This window comes from Plectrocnemia conspersa, unplaced genomic scaffold (genome assembly GCF_051122295.1).
Source record: "Plectrocnemia conspersa isolate PC_06_02 unplaced genomic scaffold, ASM5112229v1 ptg000012l, whole genome shotgun sequence".
Classification (NCBI taxonomy): Eukaryota; Metazoa; Arthropoda; class Insecta; order Trichoptera; family Polycentropodidae; genus Plectrocnemia; species Plectrocnemia conspersa.
The window spans coordinates 4302506-4325066 of NW_028277176.1; the positions used below are offsets into that span (position 1 = coordinate 4302506).

Sequence of the window (22561 nt, forward strand, 5' to 3'; positions counted from 1 at the left end):
TTGATGGTGTGTATCAGATTAAAATATGCTATTGGTGGTGAACAGTTTCCCAAACTTTTTACGATCGGGTTAAAACGCTTTCTGATGCAAATCAAGTAAAGTTTTCGACTGTCCTGTGCCTCAATTATCCCGGAAATCAATGTGGAACTTTCCACCAACTATTCGCATATTTACATTATTTACCGCATCGGGTTAGAAAAGTCGCCGTTTAACATTCAGACAAAAGTTTCCGGACACACCCGTAGTACGGTCTTTGTGATGCAAAAGCTGTTGGGTTTTACTATTGCATTTATAGCTGGCCGCTGGGACACCGCTCGTTTAGTAAACTTTCATTGAGCGGATACTTGTATAACATGTATAATTTTAAACACCAACTCGAAATTTAAATTTAGTGTTGATGTTTAAACTCAAAAAACACCCTTATCATTGTTATTAGGTGAAAATGTAAGGTCGAATATATTCTTATTTCGCGTTTATATAACAACCTTATTATTGCAAAATCTAATTACTTAACATCAAATCTAATTTTACCTTTGCTTTGTATCAACATCCATAATTCTGAAAACTACTTTCATTTCATTTGTTTTATCCGTGGGTAAATTTCATTGATGTATTATCCTCAATTCTAAAAATATGCTGTAGGGATAGATTTATTAGCTGTAATACTTTTTGACACAATATCCATATGTGTATATATTTAACTATGTGTGTATATTAATTTTTGTAATATTGCTTGCAAGCACTGATTTTAAACCATTCAGTACAAAGTGCGGCAAAGACTCGATTAAATTACCTTAAGACAGACCTAAAATTAAACATTATTTGTATTGATTAAAAAAATATCAATCGTTAAGAAAGTCAACAGCTGCACAACGTTAATTTGGAAATATGAGTAATTTCTGGAATTTCTGCAATAACAAAGCATTTTTTTATATATTATTTTTCAATCAATAGTTGCCAATAAAATATGTGTAAAAATATCTAGCCAAAACGTTTCTATATGGATCTTGATCCATTGTTGCTCGAAAAAAAAATTGAACTACGAAACTTTTTATACATTCTTCGTTGCACTTCTCCGAATGTCACCTATGCATATAATCGCATTGTTCATTTATAGTGTGAATTGAAAAAAAAATATTTTAAAACATAATTTTAAAGACATATCTGGAGCCCAAAACTGGAATACCCTTCAGTAATTTGATGAAATGCCCAACGCTCCTAAAAGAAAGGCACTGGGATAAAAAAATCTGGGATTTTAAGATACCTTTTGTAAAGGTATCTTAAAAACCTTTTTTAATATTTTCCACTAAAAGAGAATATTTTGTAATTCGGGGATTTTATATTATAGATCCCGATTCAATAATGCTACGGACTTAGGTGTCGTAGAGGATGCGCAAATAACTGACGGATCGTCAAAGTGAAAAGCCTTCCTTATAACAAAGCCGAGCATCTTGCAAGATTCATCACAGACGTCTTGTATGTGTAGAGAGAACCTCCATTTGCTCTCAAAAGTGATTCCGAGTTCGTTTCTCTTCAAGTCAAAATGTTTCCACCGAGATCCTAGGAATAAAGTGATGGCGAACGGGATCGAGACAATGACACAGTATGGCACTTTCCGACACTAATGTCTGCACTACACTCTCTGGAAGTTGGCCAAAGTTGGCCAAGGATAGAGAATATAGTGGGTTACTTCGGTCGAGTTCGGTTCTGCTCGCTCTAAAATCTCTCGGAAGTTGTTCGAGGCTACCGAAAACGGGAGAAGTGGGGTAATTCAGTCGATTTGACCAGCTTCGAGCGCTTCCGAACATTGTCGGCAAATGGACCGAAGTCGGAGCTGCTCTTTCGAGCGCGAGCGGTGAGATTTTCGCTCTCTCGCGTATTAAGTGACGAGAGTGAGAGAGATAATGATATGGTGTTTCTCAAACTGAGATAGAACGAGTAACTCGGTTCAATTTCAGTATGCGCGTAGGCTTCCTATGGTTAACACGCATGTCAAGTTATAATACCACATGCTTATCGGGGACAGACTCTTACCGACATCTTTGAATATTTTAGGGCAGCAAAAAGGATTAATTATATTTTTGATAGGATAACAGATATCGTTATTATATGTTTTTTCATATAAAATTAAATAATTAGTGGTACTTGATTTTGTTAAAAAAATCGTTTCGAATATCCTTATGTATTTTCCTAGATCGGTTTATATAAATGTCACACCATAACGAATTCTTATTTAGAATCGATGGCGACAAATTCTAGGATAGTCACAGATGTGGTGTTCGTATTCTGAAGTATCATTTTTATGCCTTGTGGCATTTTACAAAAGCCGACAAAGATTTTGCGTAAATTGAATATTTACGACCGAAAAGTTTTCACTGATATTGCATTGATGAGTGCCCACACAAACCTTTATAATTATCAGTAGCGTAATTTTAATAATATGACAATTTAAAAATTGCGATTATTTGGCACGTTTTTCGATCGCGCGCAAATATGCCAGCTGTACGTGACAGAAGCCGCCGTCCGGACGGCATATGAAATTTGCGACAGTGTAGTCGCTTACTCGAAGTCGTAGGTCTCGGCCGACTTCAGTCATAACTTCGGTTCGGACAACTTCCAGAGAGTGTAGTGCAGGCATAAAGGACAATCGTCCGCTATAGGTTACAAACTGTCTACGATCGCTCAAATAACTCGAGAATAACCGAGTTAAATCATCCGAGCAACCGAGGTTCGACAATTTTTTTAATAATATAGATATTATTTTATCTTCATTACCATTGTTGATTTAGAGTTAAAAATAACGAAACAAAAATATATTCCGTTATTAAATAGCATCATTTATACGGCTACTGTTAATAAACACCAAACGAATAGTAAAATTACCGTTAATTTATAAAAAGTTATACATTTTTCAAATGTAAGAAAAAAAATGCAATAACTTGGTAGATCATGAAATGACTTTTTTATTTAAATCAAAGTCAAAGCAAAAGCAATAACTTAAAAATGTCTTGCACATTTACATGCTTTCATATACCATGATTCTAGTTATTCATTCCATAGCCTTCAACCAAGACTCTAAGGAACAATAAACATAATGCACACCCAAACCGCCAAAGTATCCAGCGGTTGATTACGACACATCTCTCTTGGTGGAGCGCCGCATCTTATTATAACATCTCGCAATTTTAGCACCGCAAACCTTCCACGGGGCGGCTGTGGGGTGGCTGTTTGGTGGTTATTATGATATACGATCACCTACCTCCAAAGCGAAAACACGCCTCCGCCGTTTCGATAAAGGCAATTGAAGACGACCAACAAACAACAAACCTTTTGGCCGAGCGCATTATCTTTACGCCCACATCGCGGGCCGCATGTAATTTATTCGCGCAATTCGTACTCTCTCAAGAGTTCAGAGTGCTACGCGTATACTTTATCATTTCCGCTTTCAATTTTAGTGCAATTTTATTGTTGTGTGCCTCCACGCCCGTGATTATATTGTGATTCTGATTTATTCTCATTGGACGCGTAATGTGTATATTGGACGTATACACTTCCTACACGCCGTCTGGTTTTTAGCTATTCCCACAAACGGTCGTTTAACTGTGGTTCAATTTTTTTTAATATTGTATTGCATAGTTGCTGTTTTTTTAATAATTTAATTATATAAGGTTCAATATAGTGTATAACTTTCTACCGCCTATTAGTCAATTTGTTAATTCCATACCTATACAAATATTAAAGTTCAAGGGTGAAAAATTGAATTATTATTTTAGGTTTGCAGGGTTTGCGATATAAGTAAATCGGTAAAGTATAGATAGTGAAAGAGTACAACTTTATATTTAAAGTGAACAGTTTTTTTGTGTGATTTGGTATTATCGTGGTGGAGAATAACGCCCTTTCTGATTTCCCTTACAAGATTAGAATTTGTGCTATATTTAAGTTTTGCAAATCCATCACAGTCTCTAACACTGAAATTGTAATATTTATATACGTTGACTTTTATTAATAATATTCTGACGGTTATTTTTTTAATCCAATAAGAATTTTATTTATTATTTCCTCGTCCCTCATTGATAAAAATAAAAATTTATATAATGCAGTAAATAATATTTTTTCGGGATCATAAAGTTTCTGCGGGACACAAAAAATACATTGCTTGAAAAATTTATTTATAAATATATATAGCACTCATATAATAAAACACTATTTAATGTCATTGGGGAAATGGTTTACGAGGTACGGCATATGAGCGTGCAGACCCTCGACAACGCGCAATCTAGAGCTGCACGAAGCGACTCATACTTTTGTCTGACTTTCCGAGGAGATCATCTCTCCGTGGATGCAGCTATGGGGCGTCGATGGAATATGTATTACGTATCAAGCCTCGGGTTCGGGCAATTTGTAGGTGAAAGTTGTATAACTCTCTGACTATTGATCTAAAAGACCTTGGTTCGAATCCCATGTGGTTTAATTTCTATTCTGGGAGATCAATATTAAAGATTATTATGTAATTATAATTTTGATTGATAATCACAGATTAGGTTTACCTGAATATTCCTAATCTCATGGATAAATATTTTGATGACAAGCTAAGTCGTACATATATTGGTCGCTCTTAGAAAATATTTTGTATGTATAATATTTCAACAACAACAAAAATCGGTAATGATCAAAACTGTAGCGTCAGCAATCTGTCGATCAGCATCTTCATATTTATTATATGCTAATTACTTTTCACAAATGCGGATTCGCTGTCTTCACAAAAAGACATTAAGTCACTCTATAGCGTATTTTTGCATCAAATTAATATTTTGCTTTTTTTTTTGTTATAGCTGACCTTCCAACAAAGAAATTTGAGGGTAACACCACTGCTAAAGATTTCTTCAGACTGCTGGACAGAGACGATGAATCAATACTGATTGGAGCGAGGTAAGATTTTATAATAATATTCAGGTCTCTATAAGCATTTAAATATGCATTTAATGAATCACAACAGATTTCATCAAAGCTACTGCGTTAACCAGCTTCTGAAATTTATATACTTTTAATATTCATGCTATTTTTCGACTGTGAATAAATGTGGTAACAAATCAAATAATCAGTATATAAATCAACTTTAGGCAAGAATAAAAATCAAATCTCGGTCTGAATTTTATTGAGATCATCTATTAAAATAATTCTTACCATTTAATATAAATTTTGACCAACTATTTAATATTAATTCTGACCAATTTATATGAATTCTGACCATCTAATATAAATTCTGATCACAAACGTATTAAAATTCTGATCTAAAAAATACGATCCCTACTTATTGTATTCACATAAATATAATCTTTTTTAGTATTTAAAAAAAAATTCAAGAAACACTGATTTATATTAAAAACACTAAAAATATTTTTTATTGACTTTAAATTTTATCACTTTTTTTAAAAATAAAATATAAATATTACATTTTTATTAGTGCATTGTATTTAAAGTAATATTGTTTCTATTTTTATAAAATATTTTGAAATAATAGTGCATTAAAATCAGAAAATTTCAATTCTTAGTATTAATCATTTAGGTTGTCTTTTTTATTAGTATAGCTAGTGAATATTTTTTTAATTTATTGAATCTATATTTTTTAATGTGTTTGTATTATTCAAAAACGCTTGGGCACACACGCTAAGTTGTGTTAATTACAATCCAAACACATAGTAAAGTAATCGCGAGCACGTTAGCCGCCGTTCCTTTAAGTTTATATTTATTGTTATACTTTTATATCATTTCATTGAAGATTCATGTAATGTCCTGTTTCCTGTAGAGAAATGTGTGATTGAATAAACTATTATAATTTATAATATTCGCTGTTGATTTAATTTCATAGCGTAAATAAATTTATTTAATCGTTTGAATACTAAACAACGTTCGTGATAACATATAATAAAAATGCTAACGACGATCGTTGTTGACGTCAGAAAAACATCGAAAAGGAAAATTAATTAGAGAACTTGTTTCTGCGTTAATGCAGTAACGGTGATATGATTTTTTTTATATATTTAATATAAATATATGACTGGGTAAAAGTATCATTGCAGCCAACTGTTTAAAAATTCAATAAAAAAACTTGTTTCCAATTAAAAAGTTCTCCATCAGAAATCGGATTGTCCTTGCTAATGATTAATTGACAAGTGTTTGCTTTACGTTTACAAGGATTGGTTGAAAACACGGTGTGTGTGTTTAGTTGGAGTTTAGTATGTATAAAAAGACAAGGAGTGATACTCCTAAGTGTATTGCAGAAATGTTACATTTTTATTCCATTTGCACCAATTTTTAACATATAAATTGTGATGGTTAAAATTGATCATTTAACAAAATGCCATGCTTTGTACAATTTTTCATTTTGAAAAGTATTCCTTCGAGATCTCAGGAGATTTTCTCTTTCTATAAAATGTAACAATATTTATCCAAGTTGAACGGTAAATATATTATAATATGTTATACCACTTGCAATGCATGCGCACAATTCCCAAGAATCGGATGAAATTGGCGTTGACCAGTCTCCATTGCCCTCCTGAGTCACGTTTTCATCGAATGCACCATCGGTGGTGGTGGGTGGCGATATTCCACCCACGGGGAGCGATATTTGTATGCAGAACCGAGCAAAGTATAAATGCACAAGGGCTCGCGGGCGCGACTCTACAAATTATATCTGGTCCTTTGTTTTCGAATTCTTAGCTCCCATAACCGAAAAAGCATCATCACCATTTTGTCACAATTCCTTATTAATCCCCCGAAAATACTGGGGCAGGGCGCGCGCGGCATGGCAAATTATGTCACGTCCGTCCGAGTTCGAAATGCTAGCGCCGTTAAGGACCTGAAAGACTTTTGCTACGTGGATAATAAAAGCTGAAAGAGAGACTCGCGCAACACTAATAGGGCGAAGGGCTACGTGGAAATATTCGCGCCCGCTCGAACGCGGACCCTAGGCGATACCGCCCTATAAATTTTACGACGTTTAACCATTCGAGGGTTGGAACGATATGCTTCATTTTCAATTTATTTATTTTTTCTAAATTATATTAAAAGAAATGAAGCCTATTTCCATGTATAAACTAGCTGTATTTGACGCAAAGTACAGTTCAAAAATCAATATAACGCATTATGGCCAAAACTTGGCGGCACTCTGGTAACACTGGCGTGACGGATTCTCTCGACTGGCAACCTTCGGTGCGGTTGCGGACTCGCGCCCTGTATATTTATAAACAACATGTAACTGTATAATCGTTCAATAAAAATCAGTGTCTATAGTCAATAGGTTCGAGAAAAATATTATTTTCCTGAACTCCCATCTAAATGGCAAAAACTGATATATCGGACTTTGGCAAGTAAAGGGTTAAAGTAATTATATAGAAAGCATAACGCATCTTAAGATTGGTATTTTTATTTTTTTACTTATAAAATTGCCGTCGCTCAGTTATGCAAAATTTTATGTTTTTTACTAATCGTTTCAAATACATACTTTAGTTGAAGCCATTCTATGTTTTGTATTATATAACTTTGAATCAGAATACAAAACAAATCTTAAGTCAGAATTTTATTAAGAGCCAGCTCATAATTATATTTTTTATGGTCAGAATAAATATCAAATAGCTAGAATAAAAATAGCATACGGTCAGAATAAAAATAATGAATGGTCATAATTATATTATTCAGGATTAGAATAAATATCATATAGTTAAAATAAAAATAGCATACGTTCAGATTAAAAATATAGGTCGATAGTGTACTTTTTTTTATTTTTAAATATAAATAGCAATACATTATTTATTTAATATATATATTATAAAATATCTCGCTTGCACCTAAACCGTTGAAAAGTTTAGGTGCGAGTGAGTGTTGATCAGAACAGTGAACACCTCACGATTAACTCTCAACGAAGCGGGAATAACGACAAAGCGGCAGGGGAGAACACGCTTGGCTTGTTGTGTTGACATCTGACAATATTACGAGCACAACCAAACAAATTGGCCAAAAATGCTTTGGTAATGATAATTAACTGCCGATATACAAATGACAGATCGAGCACCGACATATTTATTTTGCCTTTTAATATAAATTCTGACCATAATCGTATTAAAATTTTTACCCGGAAAATACGTGCTTTTTTGTGCTAAAGAAATATAATTTTATACGTAAAATTTAATTAGTTTTTGACATAGTTGCTTTGATTATGTTTAACCTTTTCGCCGCGATACTTGTTTGACGCGACTGGATGTTCAGCGCTTAATCTTTCGAAATGTTTATTAAAATTAAAATACATAAGTTTACTGTTAAATATCAATACTTTTAAAATAATAAGGGCTTATATATAATCGAAATAAATCTACAAAACAAATTATTTTGCTTGTATCTATTATAAATAATAGAAGATCTCACGTTGGGTGTAGTGTAACACTTTGAATGCACTTTAGACATTGCATTAAATCTCCCCACAATTTATTTTTCCGTTCGTTTTCGCTATTTTAGTATTTTGCACGTACACCGCTTATGTTTTAATGAGTCTGTTTATTAACAAAGTTAAAAATTTCGTACGTGCTCAAGTTGGCTTGTTGACAAAACAGAGGAGCTTTTGCGGGAAGGAGTATTTGAAGCGTACATACTGCATGCATGTTGGGGAAGACGACACGAACCAAAGTTTGAGAAGCATTGTTCGTCCGCTCGGGATGATGTTGAACTTGCTAATTCAACCGTTCGAGGGAGCAGCAGCTCTCAGAGACAGACAATTCAGGGACAACGTTCGAAAGGAGGAAATTGTGCTAAAACATTCAGATGACGTGTTAACTCGAATTGCGACAAACGCTAAAATTTTAGCTCGGGTAAAGATTTTTTTTTCCAAGTCATAGAATATTTTTTTTGTACTTGAATAACACAGCGAAGTGAGTCAATATAAATTTGATTGATTGAGGATGTTATCTCAGAGATAAATGCAATGAATAATCGTTCATCTGGATCATCAAATAATCATTAGTATCAATCACAAGGTCGTAAGTCTTCAAACAGGATGAATCATTAAAAAGTATGTGATATCAATGCGTGATGATTCATTTGAAATTTAATCTATGTTTCTAAGATTACTACATTATTATCTCAAAAACTACTAGTTATTTTCACGAACTTGTTAATGTAAAGTCACAGAAACATTTTTACTTGCCTATGATGAGGACAAAAGTTTTGGGAAATACAGTCATATGGTGCTCTCTCTCTCTCTCTCCAATGATATTGACATTATTTTATTTAAATATAATTCCTTGATATATCTTTACTATTTTTTATAATGTAAATATTCTTACTCTTATTCATCGCATTAGTTGCAGTGTTGTCTAGGAGAAAAATCATTTTTTGATTAGCAATATGAATAACTAGACTATATTGTCAAAATTCATAAGTATGGCCATCGTTTTAGAAATTCACAAAAAATGCAATTTCCACTCGCAAATGCGCAGACTTCCGCCACAACAAAGGAATTATTGCGACCATGACGAGAACGTCTCCCTTGTCGTCTCGCCGAAGCAAATTCAATTTCTCGCACCGCAGAATAATCAGCGCTTTAAATCAGAAATCGCTGAGGATAAACACCAACGTACACAAGCAAGTTCTGACTCGGCGGCCTCCCCCGGGACACCACCACACTATACATTACCACGAATCTAATACAGTAGTATCGTACCCATTGAAAAATCAACGGAAAGCCAACATAACCGACAATAAAGGAATTTCTACAAAAATATTTGCCATTTTGTGGAGGTTTTAAACACCTGCATAATATAGAAGGCATTCTAACGACCACTTCGAATTATTATGGCACACACAGTATTTTCACAATAATGGAACTGAGATCTCGTGACCAAACAGGACCTCCTAAAGCACACCTGTCCTGATTAAATCACTCATACCGATAACAAAACCATGTTTTTTAGAAAGGATGCGCGATACACAATACTATTGTTCTTCTATCATTTTTATTCTAAAGCTTAAACGCATAACGTAAGCATGTCCAAGAAGCGATGCAATTGGTCCGCAAACATCTTTATCTGCGATTCGCTAGGGCTGTCTCAGACCGACATTATTAAAGATGCGATACTTTGTCACAAAGAGAGAGACGCAGTCAAAGACACCATAGAAGTAAAAACGAGTAGAGATGACTTAAGACACTGCATAAACACAAGACACATCAGCAACATCACAAAAACATTGCGTGCACCACTGCCGTTACCAGTACCCTATGAGTCCAACCCTTCGGGTGGGCACCCAGCTTGTAACGGCTGGTTGAGGGATTCCCTACCACCCGTAGTTCTAAGTATGTTATTGGAATTTTATTAGTGTTTCTCCCGAGCATTAAAGAAAACTTTTTTTTATACATACATACATCTAGGCTACTATATATATCGCATTATATGCTATAGTCTGAAACTCAAACATTGTTTTCTTGTTCCAGGAACGTCATCTACAACCTCACTATCGACGATCTGAAGGAGAACGTACATCAGGTGAGTCTTATTCTTATTCCCGGATCCTATTTTTTCATGTCTCATCAAAAACCATATTACATAAGAGCATTAGTATTGGCGTCACACATTATCCTCTCACCACAATCCCACAAAATCCTTTCAGGCTTGTCGTATATGTTAATTAGCAGTGTTACCACAGCACCTTAAGTCCCAACGCTCCCGAAACTAATACGCTACAAAACATTTTTAAGTGTTTATCGGAGTTAAGGGATGCTTTTACGTAGCCAGAGTCCAGCGGAGCAGTTTTGATGTATTGCATCCGATATCGGTTAAATATTCATGAGATAAACACTAATGTCTGCTGAGGAAACGGCGCCGGATCCCGGAGAGCTTTCGCTACGTGCCAGATATGGCGCCTGCGAAATGACAGCCTTCGCGAACAATTTAAGCCTTGATTTATCTCCGAGGGAGATGCTGCGCCCTTTGTGTTTACAGGACGCGCGCGGATTAAGTGTGGGAGAATATGCAGAGTCGATCAAAAAAATCCTGGAATTGCTTAAGAAATAAATAAATATTTTATTAATAGACCTTGGCTCTTAAAGATGACAATAAAAAAGTAGTAGATTCTATCAATGCCATTGAAAAAGTCGAACTTTAAAGACATGTATTATAAAGTAATGTTAGTATGAAATAAATAGCATCTTGACAAATTTTAGAGTGCCGTGAAAATGTTTGCATTGCACAATGTGGCGATGTCTCAAGATATGTTATTTTATGAAGAGACACTTTTATCAACACTTTTCAGTTTCATATAAATGCATAACCGATTTATATTTGCTTTGAAGATTGGATCAAATAAAATGCTGTTCTTCCGTGAGATGATTAAATTCATAACCTCGAATATTGCTCGTTGATAATTGTTATCTTATGTATATGTTCCAAAAGACTACTACAGTCAAAATACTACAATAATAATTCTCCTCGCGTATCCTAAGCGCGGAAGTCTCGAATCCTTTACCAACCTCAAACTATTAATTATCCATGTTAAGACCCTCGTTTCCGCTGGAAACTGCAACAATAGACATGGAGCAAGTATCGCAGGTGAAATCTCGGTTGTTCCTGTGAGTTACTTTCCATAGAGCTTACATATTTCATTTCCGTTTTCCAGTCGTTCTCGATCCTTAGAAAAAGCTTGTTTGCTGTCAAAAGTTCAAAGGGAGGCCTACGATTATTGACGTCGAACCTAACTTCTTTCGTAATGAAAATATCTCTTTTTTTAAAAAAAAAACTCTAGCTGGAAATAGTAGCAAAAAATGTGAACGTATAATGGCTCTTTCTCAACCTAACCGTGAAACAATTAATTTGTAGATGCTATCGCGGAATACGTGGGCTGCTTTGAATTATCGCTATTATGCAATTCAGTGGGATTTTTCTATTAAGAGTTTATTGCCCGAATAATATGAATAATAAAGTGACTTGTTGCTGTATATTTTAAATATGAAAGATAAGAGAACAGTATTTAGATTGAATACATCTACGATGAATGTTTGCTAAAGTGAATAATTAATATCGATCTTTGATGCCAATATGTTAATATTAACATTAGGTATTGAAGAGATAAGATGCATAATGACATGTTGAATTTCCAATTAGCCGAAGATTTAAGTTTCATAAATGCACAAACAATTCATTTTATGGAGCAATGTATTTATTTAAATGCATATATCTCCTAAAATAATTCCCTGCTAAATTTTATTTTGTGTCATATGTCAAGATGTGGAAATCAATAAAACATTTAATTAATCCAACTCAAAAAAACGACGTAATAAAAATGGAAATTAATGGAAATATATATCAAGATCCTTATATAATAGCAGAAAAAATGAATACATATTACATTGAGAGCATAGAAGAAATTGTGAATTCAATACCAAGGATTATTAATTTAGTACAATATAATAATAAAGCAATAATTGTAAAATTTAGTAAATTTAAATCAGTATCATTAGATGAAATTCATAACATAATATGTAAATTTAAAAAAGGAACTAGTACTGATGAACTAGATATAAACATAATTAAAGAAACATGGGAAATAATAGGAACTAAATTAAATTATTTAATAAATAAAGCACTCTCCTTAGGAGAAATGCCTGAAAATTTAAAGATTGCTACTATTGTACCTATACCTAAAATAAAAAATAGTAAAAAAGTTGAAGAAATGAGACCAATCAACATGCTACCGTGTATAGAAAAAATAATAGAAGAAGTAGTAATCAAACAATTAAAGGAATTTATTACTTCTCAAAACATAATATGTGAACAACAATCGGGATTCAGAGAAAAGCATTCGACTGAAACTGCATTACAAGTAGTGATAAATGATTGGCTGTTGGCTAAGGATACAAACAAAATCATTGGAGCAGTTTTCTTGGATTTCAAGAGAGCCTTCGAAACAATAGACAGAAAAATAATGTTAAAGAAATTGGAGAGTATAGGTATAAGTTATATAGTTTTAAGATGGTTTAATAATTACTTATATAAAAGAAAACAAAAAGTTAAAATAAATAATGTATATTCTGAAGAGAAATTAGTGTCTTATGGAGTACCACAAGGGTCTAAATTGGGACCATTGTTATTTGTTTTGTATATTAATGATATAGTTAATAACGTGAAAAAATGTAAAATTCATCTATTTGCGGATGACACATTAATGTACTGCATAGGTGATAACATTAAAGAAATTGTAAATAATTTAAATAATGAATTAAGTATATTAGAAATATGGTTAAAGAATAATGTACTTAAATTAAATGAGAATAAAACTAAATGTATTCTTTTGTTTTGATTTATATAATAGTCTTCCAAGAGAAATCCGAAACAGCAAAAATATAACGGGTTTCATAAATGGAATAAAAAAACACCTTCGTACATATAGAAATAAATTATAATATTAAGACTTTATTATTGTATATTTTTATTTTTTCTTTCTGTTATGTATTTTTTATATATTTTTATATATGTTTACTAAATTTGTTAGATGTAAAGATTAGCTATTAAGCTAAATAAATTAATAAAATAAATAAAATAAATAAATAAATACATTGTATGTTATAAATGATCATGAAAATAGTGTTCAAACGATGAATTTTACCGAATTATTATTACAATCGACGTTAATATCTATGATGTTATATATAAAAAAATATCAGAGACGAATAATCAATTGCTGCGGTGTTAGCTGATGCATTGTTGTGTGATGCAGCTGGCGTTGAAACAATTATTATTGTTTTTAAGCTGTTTAAAATACTTTACTCACTAAAATATCATAGATCTATTCTTTATTGTTTTACTATGTATTCGATGTATCTATGTGAGCAAATTTTAAATTCCCTTTTCGCCGTTTCATATGAAACATGCGCGAAACAAAGCCGTTAAAGAATACCGCATTCACTTTATCAATTTCTTTCCCCTGCGTTCGTTTCCTTTAGGAGTTTATACCATTGTGTACATATTACCATTATTGTACTTTATTGCAATATTTTTTTCTTTCGCAGAAGTATCTATATATATACATATGTACTATATATACATATATATAATCGAGTCGTTTATTTTCTTTATGATCCCAGCACGTGAAAACGTTTAAAATCGCGTGCTGTTGTAAAATAACGCGAAAAGAAAATGATATATCCTATATGCTGTCTTTAAAATTCGCACTATTATTAAAAAGCGCTAAAGGATATTTGCATACGTATCGCTGGTAGAATTATTGTTATGTGTTTTTAAGAAATTAATTAACGGCGTCCCGCGGGGCTGGTAGCTTTCGTCAAATTTTATAAATATATATATTATATTTATATATGTAAATATTATTATTATAAATGTATATGTCTGTGTGTCGGCTTTATTATATAATTTTAATTAAACGACTCGTTAATTAAAACGATGAGGTTTAAATATGCGTAAGAACGACTTTCGAACGCGATTAAGATGTTAAGATAATTTAATTTCTGAAAAAAATATCATGTAATTTCTATTATGAGATTCTAATTTTACATCACAGTCACCTCTGCTGTCAGATCACCTACTATAATGGGCATGATATATTTATTTATAAAGTTATAATTATGTTTATCTCATTTCTTTGAACGCTCGCTTGGACTATTTTAGTATGTATACTGTTCTACCTTAAAGAATGACTTTTGTACTACTTCACCACACTTGATCTTATCATTCACAAGTATTTTAGTATCTAATTTATCTATTCAAATATTTATTTTTCAACGCCTCTTTCAAATGCTCCAAATCTCAACTCCATAAAGATATTATAAAAATGGCGTTTCTTGAATCTTAATCAGATTTATTTACTTCTCAATATAGAGGGAAGTAAGATGCATCAAAAAAAAAAAATTGAAAATGTATTTCCATACCCATCTTGAGTAAGAGTATAATATATTATCAGCAGAATCCAGTGTCACAAACTTACAGTAGTGTTTCTTGACACTTTTCAAACAAAAACCTTTCCGCTTTCGTGCAATCCAAATCTTCTCTTCCGGCCGTGTCTGGAAGCATCATCATCATCTTTTTTCCGCAACGCCAACTGCGTTGATCTTGGGTCGCATTTCGCGTCTAGAATGTGTCTGCGTCTAAATTTAACCTACCACTCCATTGAGCTCACACCAGAATGCATCGCCACCGAGACGTTCTAATTTCAGAACGCGCTTAGGCACTTGTCGAGGTCTACCATAATCCATCCTGCAGGACCGTCGCGTCGTCGTAACAACGAGGCGCAAATTCGACAGGACGTCTTAGTGGCGTGGACCATCGCCAAATGGTCGAGCTAATGAATGCATCCGCGCTCGTTTATTTCCGGCCCATTTGGTCTGCCCCCGTCGAATGGGTCGTTTACTCGTCTCGTCTGGACAGTAAAGACAATTAGGTACATTTGGCCGCTTGATATTACGCCAAACCACTGTGTGTGTAATCTCTGTGATTGCGGAGATCAGAAATGTGCACGTTAAAGCTTGCGTCGAATAGCTTATGATTTCAATGAATCCAATATATAGATATGATGATTTTTAGTAATACACAACGTCTGGTGACAACTGTTTGTGGGTTAGAGGGATACACAATATCGTGATGTCAGTGGCGTAGCTATGTAGACGAACCCCCCGGGCGGCACTTGCTTAGGGGCGGCATTTTCGCGATGGAAGAACAGTACGTTACGCAGTTATAATTCAACAGCCTCTTCATTGCCCCGTGTAAAGCTATTTGCGATATTTTATTCTTATTTTATTACGTGTGAATCGTTTCGTTATTGTCAGAGCCAGAAAAGAAGAGACTAGTGTACTTCAAAATAATTCGATGTGCGATGACAATATACGTCTTCATTACCAAACTAAAAACTCGACACAATATTTACAACTTGCAGAAAAGCAAAGATCAAAAAAGCTTTAATCAATTCACGAGTAGCTCATTTATTAACTAAAAAAAATCCGCTTTTATTAATTCACTTATTGTGAATTAATAAAAGCGTGTAATATTATTGCAGCCGTATTTCAATCTATGAGTGTTGAGCACGTTGTGAGTAACATCAATAGCCAATTTAATAGCAAAGCAAATGATTTCGAAAAACTCGGTGTTTCGCTTTTTCGACTCTCAACCCCCATCCAGTTTTCCCAAGGCGCGCTATGTCAAATTGTAACAAGTGCACTTTACGAAATAGCGAATAGTTTATATAATTAAAGGATTAGTTTAAAATAGTAGCAGTACTTAACCATTTTTAAAGGCGAGTTGCAAGCTTGTCGCATATTGGGCGAGAAAAATCACAACAAACTATTGCATGCCTAAAAAGTAACTGTTTGGTGCGCATTGTGATCGGGCGGCGTCATTGAGTCCTACTTTTTTAAAAACGATGAAGGTCGGACTGTAATAGTCAATGATGAGCGCTATAAAAGCGCATGATAAGGGATTATTGTTGCATGAAATTTAAGATATTGATGTGGAAGACATGTGGTTCCAACAAGATGACACAACTTGCCACACATCAGGTGCAACGTTAGATGTTTTGCATGAAAAGTTTCCATGTCACATTAATACACGTTTTGGTGACGCCAACTGGCCGCCAAGGTCATGCGATTTAACACCGTTGGATTTTTTTGTGGGGTTACGCTAAATCGTGTCTACGCCGACAAACCCGAAACATTAGAACACCTAAAAACCAACATCCGCCAAGTTTTAGCCGAAATACCACATGAAATGTAAGAAAAAACGTCGAAGCGGCCATTTAATTGCTATTATTTTTCATTAAAAATGAAATAGCTAAAATTTGTGTTTTTTTTTTTAAAAAGTTCAGAAACTTATGTTGGATCATTCTTTACATTGCAATATAAAAGTATAGCTCTTCTTCGCCGTTATATATTTCATAACCATTTTATTCATTTAATTTACCAAATAAAATGTACTTACTTGGAACTTGCAGATTGGAAATCATAATGTAATGAATCCGAAGATATCCTAGAATTTGTGTTTTTTTTAAAAAGTTCTGAAACTGAAGTTGTATCAACCTTCATTTTACATAAATAATTAAAACAATAATATATATTATAAACAACAATGATCCTAATTTGGACCCCTGTGGTACACCGTGAGATATTATTTTCTCTTTGGAATATGCATCATTTATTTTAACTTTTTGCTAGTGCTATATATTATATTCTTTGTTTATAAGATCAACGCCCTTCGTACGAGTTTTGATCCAGCATAGTTATTTTTAGACTGTAAGACGACGCGATTGCCCCTTTTTGTGATGCTGTAATACTAATTAGCATAAATATATAAATAGGGGAATCTCCTTTGTTCGTGAGCATTCCGACAAATAACTTGAAACCATACAGTCAGTCATCTGACCGATACATACCGAATTTTTTCAACTACCCGCGAATTTATAACATTAGTAATAAACAACAAATTATTAAATATTCTGTGTTGCTTGTCCCATATATTTTCAAGAACAAAATTGACGATAGGGACAGTGGTTGTCGTTGTATTTTATTTGATTGGCTTTCTTTTTTGAAATGCCTCCCGATCCGGCCCTGTCCGTTGAGTATAGTGGCCTACCGTCTAGGAATCTTGTATCGAGATCATTGATTCAGCGCCGGCTGACGCTCGTGCCAATATATTTTTGCTTGGCACAAACGACTAAATATTTATTGCATGCACGCCGTCTGGGCTTTATCGCCGGGGCTTTGCTAGCTAGCAGCCGTAATTTGCGGAAACGACCCGATGTTTGCAAAAGTTGGGCCAAATTCGTCATTTCGCACCAAAGCTATATTTCATGGGCCATGTGCGTCGACAGAGGACACGAGGACATTAACTAGAAACTCTCGTTTGCCATTCGTTCGTCCGAAACTCTATTAACGAAACTAAAAATAAACATCAACAAAGCGAACTTTGGAGAATTGCGCTTAATGGCAAGTGCGTCAATGGTGATTTATTCCGGGAAAGAGTTGCGAAACTGCTTTATATTGGTTTTGGCAAGGGTTTAAGTGGAAATGTTTCAGCTAAATGTGGATCGCATTATTGTATACTATGCTATGCATTATGTTCTCGCAGCAAGTTAAGATTGAACAAAGGATGTTTCATAAAAAACTGATAGATGATGAATTACCTGTCAATGTTACCTATAAAGATGTATGACCTGGCTGTTGATTAAGAGTAAAAAATAATTTGCGGTTGCAGTATTAAAATAAATCGTATTCATATTTTTTATATTAAACATCATATGGTTGAATTACACCACACGTGACCATGTTAAAACAAGCGAAAAAATCGCACTACGCAGCCTAACCTATGTCGTCATTTTTTGGTTATGTAAAATGTCACTTCATAAGTAAAACAAAACACTAACAGATAAATGCTTTTCAACTTTCTTAAATAAAATATTGAAAAATATCTCGCTACGCAGCTAACTGTGCCATATAATTGAGAGCCTTTCACAAGATTCTGCTTCATATAGTATTATGGATAGCATATTTTTTAAGTCATTTTAAATATACACATCCTAAAACGCTTTAAATGCATCGCTGCTTACTAAACAGAAACACAGAAACGTTTATTAATTATTGAGTAGGAGAAATCCAAGAATTAAAAAAGATCTTAAGATTCTTTATATTACATATGGGAGAAAAAATGTCATTCAGGAAATGGTACTAAAATATACAATACATGACACAACTTTTTTTTATTATTGATGCTAGCAGCTTTGACTTATGTTGAACGGATTTATTTTAGCTAATTAGGTCGAAGAATAAAATTCACGCCGATGCACAAGAAAGAACCACACATAATTATTTTATCTACTGATCTTAAATTTTAACTGTTTTTTGATAAAACTCGTTTTATTAAATTAATATTTTACTTGAGAGTAGTGTTAGTTCTTCAATACCCGATCACTTGCTAATTGATTGATGATAAATAACAATGTCTATTTTTGTCTTGCAGAGGATCGAGTGGCACTCGACTGGAGCGCATAGAGAGTTGTGCGCACTCAAGGGGAAATCTCCAGAGGAAGACTGCCAAAACTATTTGAGGGTTAGCGCCAGGGCCGACGCCGGAAAGATTCTTGTATGCGGCACCAACTCTTACAAGCCTCAGTGCAGGCATTATCATCCGAGAGCTTCCGACGGTAGACTAGGAAAATATGAAGAGTTCGACGGCACGGGATTGTGTCCGTACGATCCGGAACACAACTCCACAGCTCTCTATACAGGTAAAGATATTAATCCTAGAACCAATATCGATAACTCTTCGATCATTTCTAAAATGTTTTCGTTTATAATCTGTAGACAGTCAACTGTATACGGCTACGGTAGCAGATTTTTCTGCAAGCGATCCTCTTATATATAGAGGAAGTCAACGTACGGAACAATCGGATCTGCGTCAGTTGAACAATCCGAGCTTTGTAAGCTCTGTGAGACATGGAGAATATGCTTTCTTCTTCTTCAGAGAAACGGCCGTCGAGTTTATGAACTGTGGAAAGGTTTGTTTTTAAATTCCATATTTGAGTAGACTTACATTTTTAGATGTTATACTAAATTATATATTCTATTAGGCTGTATATTCGAGAGTAGCAAGAGTCTGCTTGAATGATAAAGGCGGATCGAGAAACTTTGCCGAGAGATGGACGACGTTCTTGAAAGCTCGTCTTAATTGTTCAATCCAAGGAGAATATCCGTTTTACTTTGATGAAATACGTATGTCTATATACTAAAATAGCATAAATAATCTTATATTGAAGATTAAATTAATGGTTTTTTTATATTAAAATACACAGAATCTACAACTGGTGTTGTGTCTGGACTGTACGGAAGAGACAGTATAGCAAGCGATATAATTTACGGTGTTTTAACAACGCCTGTTAACTCAATAGGCGGATCAGCAGTGTGCGCCTTTTCAATGCGAGACATCTTGGCAGCGTTCAAGAGTGGATTCAAAGCACAAGAATCGATCAATTCCAATTGGTTGCCAGTTGAAGAAGACAAGGTAGCTTCTCTATACATTTATAATATCACATAAAGACTAGAACGAAGATATTAATTCTTATATTTATATTAGATTCCAAAGCAAAGGCCTGGAAAATGCTTGAAAGATAGTAGAACTCTTCCGGATGAGACCATCAACTTTGTCAAAGCCCATTCTTTAATGGAACAAGCTGTACCTTCATTCTTATCGAAACCGTTACTCATCAGAGTTAGTTTACAGTGAGTATTTAAAAATAAAATCTGTAATTTTATATTGATGTACAATTAATAATCATTATTTATTATTTCAGCTATCGATTTTCAGCTATTGCTGTCTATCCACAAGCTTTATCTACAAATGGTAGAAGATATGATATCTTATACATCGGAACTGGTATGTTATTTTTATTTATTAATTAATTGTAATAGTATAACATATGTGATTAATTATGTTAATTATAAAATTTTAGATACTGGTATGATCATCAAGACATTAAATGCAGCATCGGCACTCGGCGATTTCGACAACAGCGTAGATGAAGACTCTCGTGCTCCAGTCGATACCGTGGTTATATCAGAGCAACAAGTCTTAGATTTAGGAGTGCCAATCAAACAGTTACACATTTCGGTATCAAAAGAAAAACTGATAATAATCTCCAACGAGATTATCAGGAGCATACCATTAAATCACTGTTCCAATATCACATCTTGCAGGTCAGTGGTTTTTAAACGCTTTCATTATATAATTTATGTTGGGATTTATGTATATTTAATAGAACTATATTTTGTTTAGCTCGTGTGTATTGATTCGAGATCCTCATTGCGCTTGGAAGATCAGCAACAATAAGGGATCTTGCGAGTGGGTCGGCAACAGGCATCAAGTTAATCCGGCGCAGTATTTGCAAGATGTGGAATACGGCAAAGCAGAAATTTGCAATAAGTTGCCATTGTCGTATGAGCAGCCAATGAAAACTCGCGGAAGATTGGACGTCTTGGCTAAAGAGCCTCAGAGTGAAATGGACAAAACAAACGACTTCAGCAACGAGATTTCGATTCAAATACCGAAATCTGATGATTTCATCGACGACATTGGAAACGATATCAAACATAAGCACGAAACTGGTATGTAGCTTTTTTTGTCGTGAAATTTTTGTTTTTCAACAGTTTCATTTCTAAACTTCTTCAGAAAGCAATTATTTTAACTGAATCAACTATACGACGTTTACTTCTTTATCTATTTACAATCATAAATCACCTATCTTTTGAGAATTTTTTTTTCCTTATGGTCCTAAAGTGCAACTGAGCAAAATTATAAACCGACTAAACCGACATTTATTATATAAATATTTATATTAGTCACAGTCTATAATTTTGAGAAGCACTATATATCGTCTAATTTACGGCATGTTATAAACCACCAATTTTATATATTTTACATATTTATTGAGATATCCATAAGAAATGCATATTGTTTAAATCTTGTGAACAGTTAATACAGTAATTATCAATTCATGCTCTTTCTATTAGTACAAATAATGTATGGCACTATTATAATGGGCATGGCAAACATTTCTAAAACAATCTAATTTTTACTGTTTTCTCGACAGGACCGTTCAAAATTAACTCCGAAGAAAACGTAATCTACACTGCAAAGTCACTATACATCATAGTAGTAGCGGCTTGTCTGGTCACGCTACTAATAGGATTCATCGTCGGCTATCTCTTCTCAAGACGTTTTCGCCATCCTTTTTTCTCAGAGACAGCGCCCTTTCACGAGCAGCACAATCACCTGAACAGGTACGTCAAATCTCAATAATCACTCCAGTGACAAAATCCTCTATATACTCTTATTGTTTCACTAAAATATATATTTAAATAGTTGTGTACTTTACAGGTTGCCTCCGCTGGAGACTCCTTTGAATGCCAACCCCACTGCCTATCTCCCGCGTCGCGCGAACAAGACCATCAACTTGGTGGTGAATGTTCCCATGAAGCAGGACAATCTTCAGCATGAGCTGGATAGCAAGGATCGCACGCACGAGTGCAAGAACTCTAACGAATCCTTGGACAAGGACATCAAGTGCGGGACGCTTCAAAAAGTGAAGAAGACTTACATATGAAATTCGGCGTTTCGCGCCAATGAACACATCGTCTAGTGATTGTGTGTGGTGAGACTAAGACTAGTGACTTTTTAAAAATTGCGACGAAACGGGCGTTGTTGATTTTATATTGAAAAATGTGTATATATAAATATATGTAGAGACATTTTCGCGTGGCATTTGATCGGACCAAATATTAATTACTATACGAAACGTCTGACGAGAGTCGATAGGAACAGCCGACATGCGTTATTATTAAAAATGTATATCTAAAATGAAGTATGGTGACAATAAATGATCTCCTTTTTGTTTTTTCTGATGACTCAGTATAGATTTTTATGTTGACAATAAGTGTACAAATATGTAATCCACTATTTTAATTTGGGCGTCAATTCTAATTGTGGCGGTATGGCCGACATTGTGCCATATTGATAAAGTCAGAGAT

General features: G+C 34.0%; 1 protein-coding gene across 3 annotated transcripts in view; it reads left to right on the top strand.

Moving 5' to 3' along the window:
• Positions 1-22443, top strand: part of Sema1b (Semaphorin 1b) — a 231758-nt gene extending 209315 nt beyond the window's left edge. For 2 of the 3 annotated variants that reach the window (XM_088200860.1, XM_088200859.1), the window contains 12 exons: positions 4833-4929; positions 10481-10532; positions 18999-19266; positions 19343-19536; positions 19609-19750; positions 19831-20039; positions 20112-20257; positions 20329-20411; positions 20488-20731; positions 20811-21139; positions 21625-21814; positions 21897-22443. In XM_088200860.1, coding sequence (XP_088056986.1) covers positions 4833-4929; positions 10481-10532; positions 18999-19266; positions 19343-19536; positions 19609-19750; positions 19831-20039; positions 20112-20257; positions 20329-20411; positions 20488-20731; positions 20811-21139; positions 21625-21814; positions 21897-22137 — 2195 coding nt within the window. In that variant the 3' untranslated portion in view covers positions 22138-22443. The remainder of the gene's footprint in view (positions 1-4832; positions 4930-10480; positions 10533-18998; positions 19267-19342; positions 19537-19608; positions 19751-19830; positions 20040-20111; positions 20258-20328; positions 20412-20487; positions 20732-20810; positions 21140-21624; positions 21815-21896) is intronic. The other variant, XM_088200861.1, reaches the window with a different exon arrangement.
• The last annotated feature ends 118 nt before the right edge of the window (positions 22444-22561 follow it).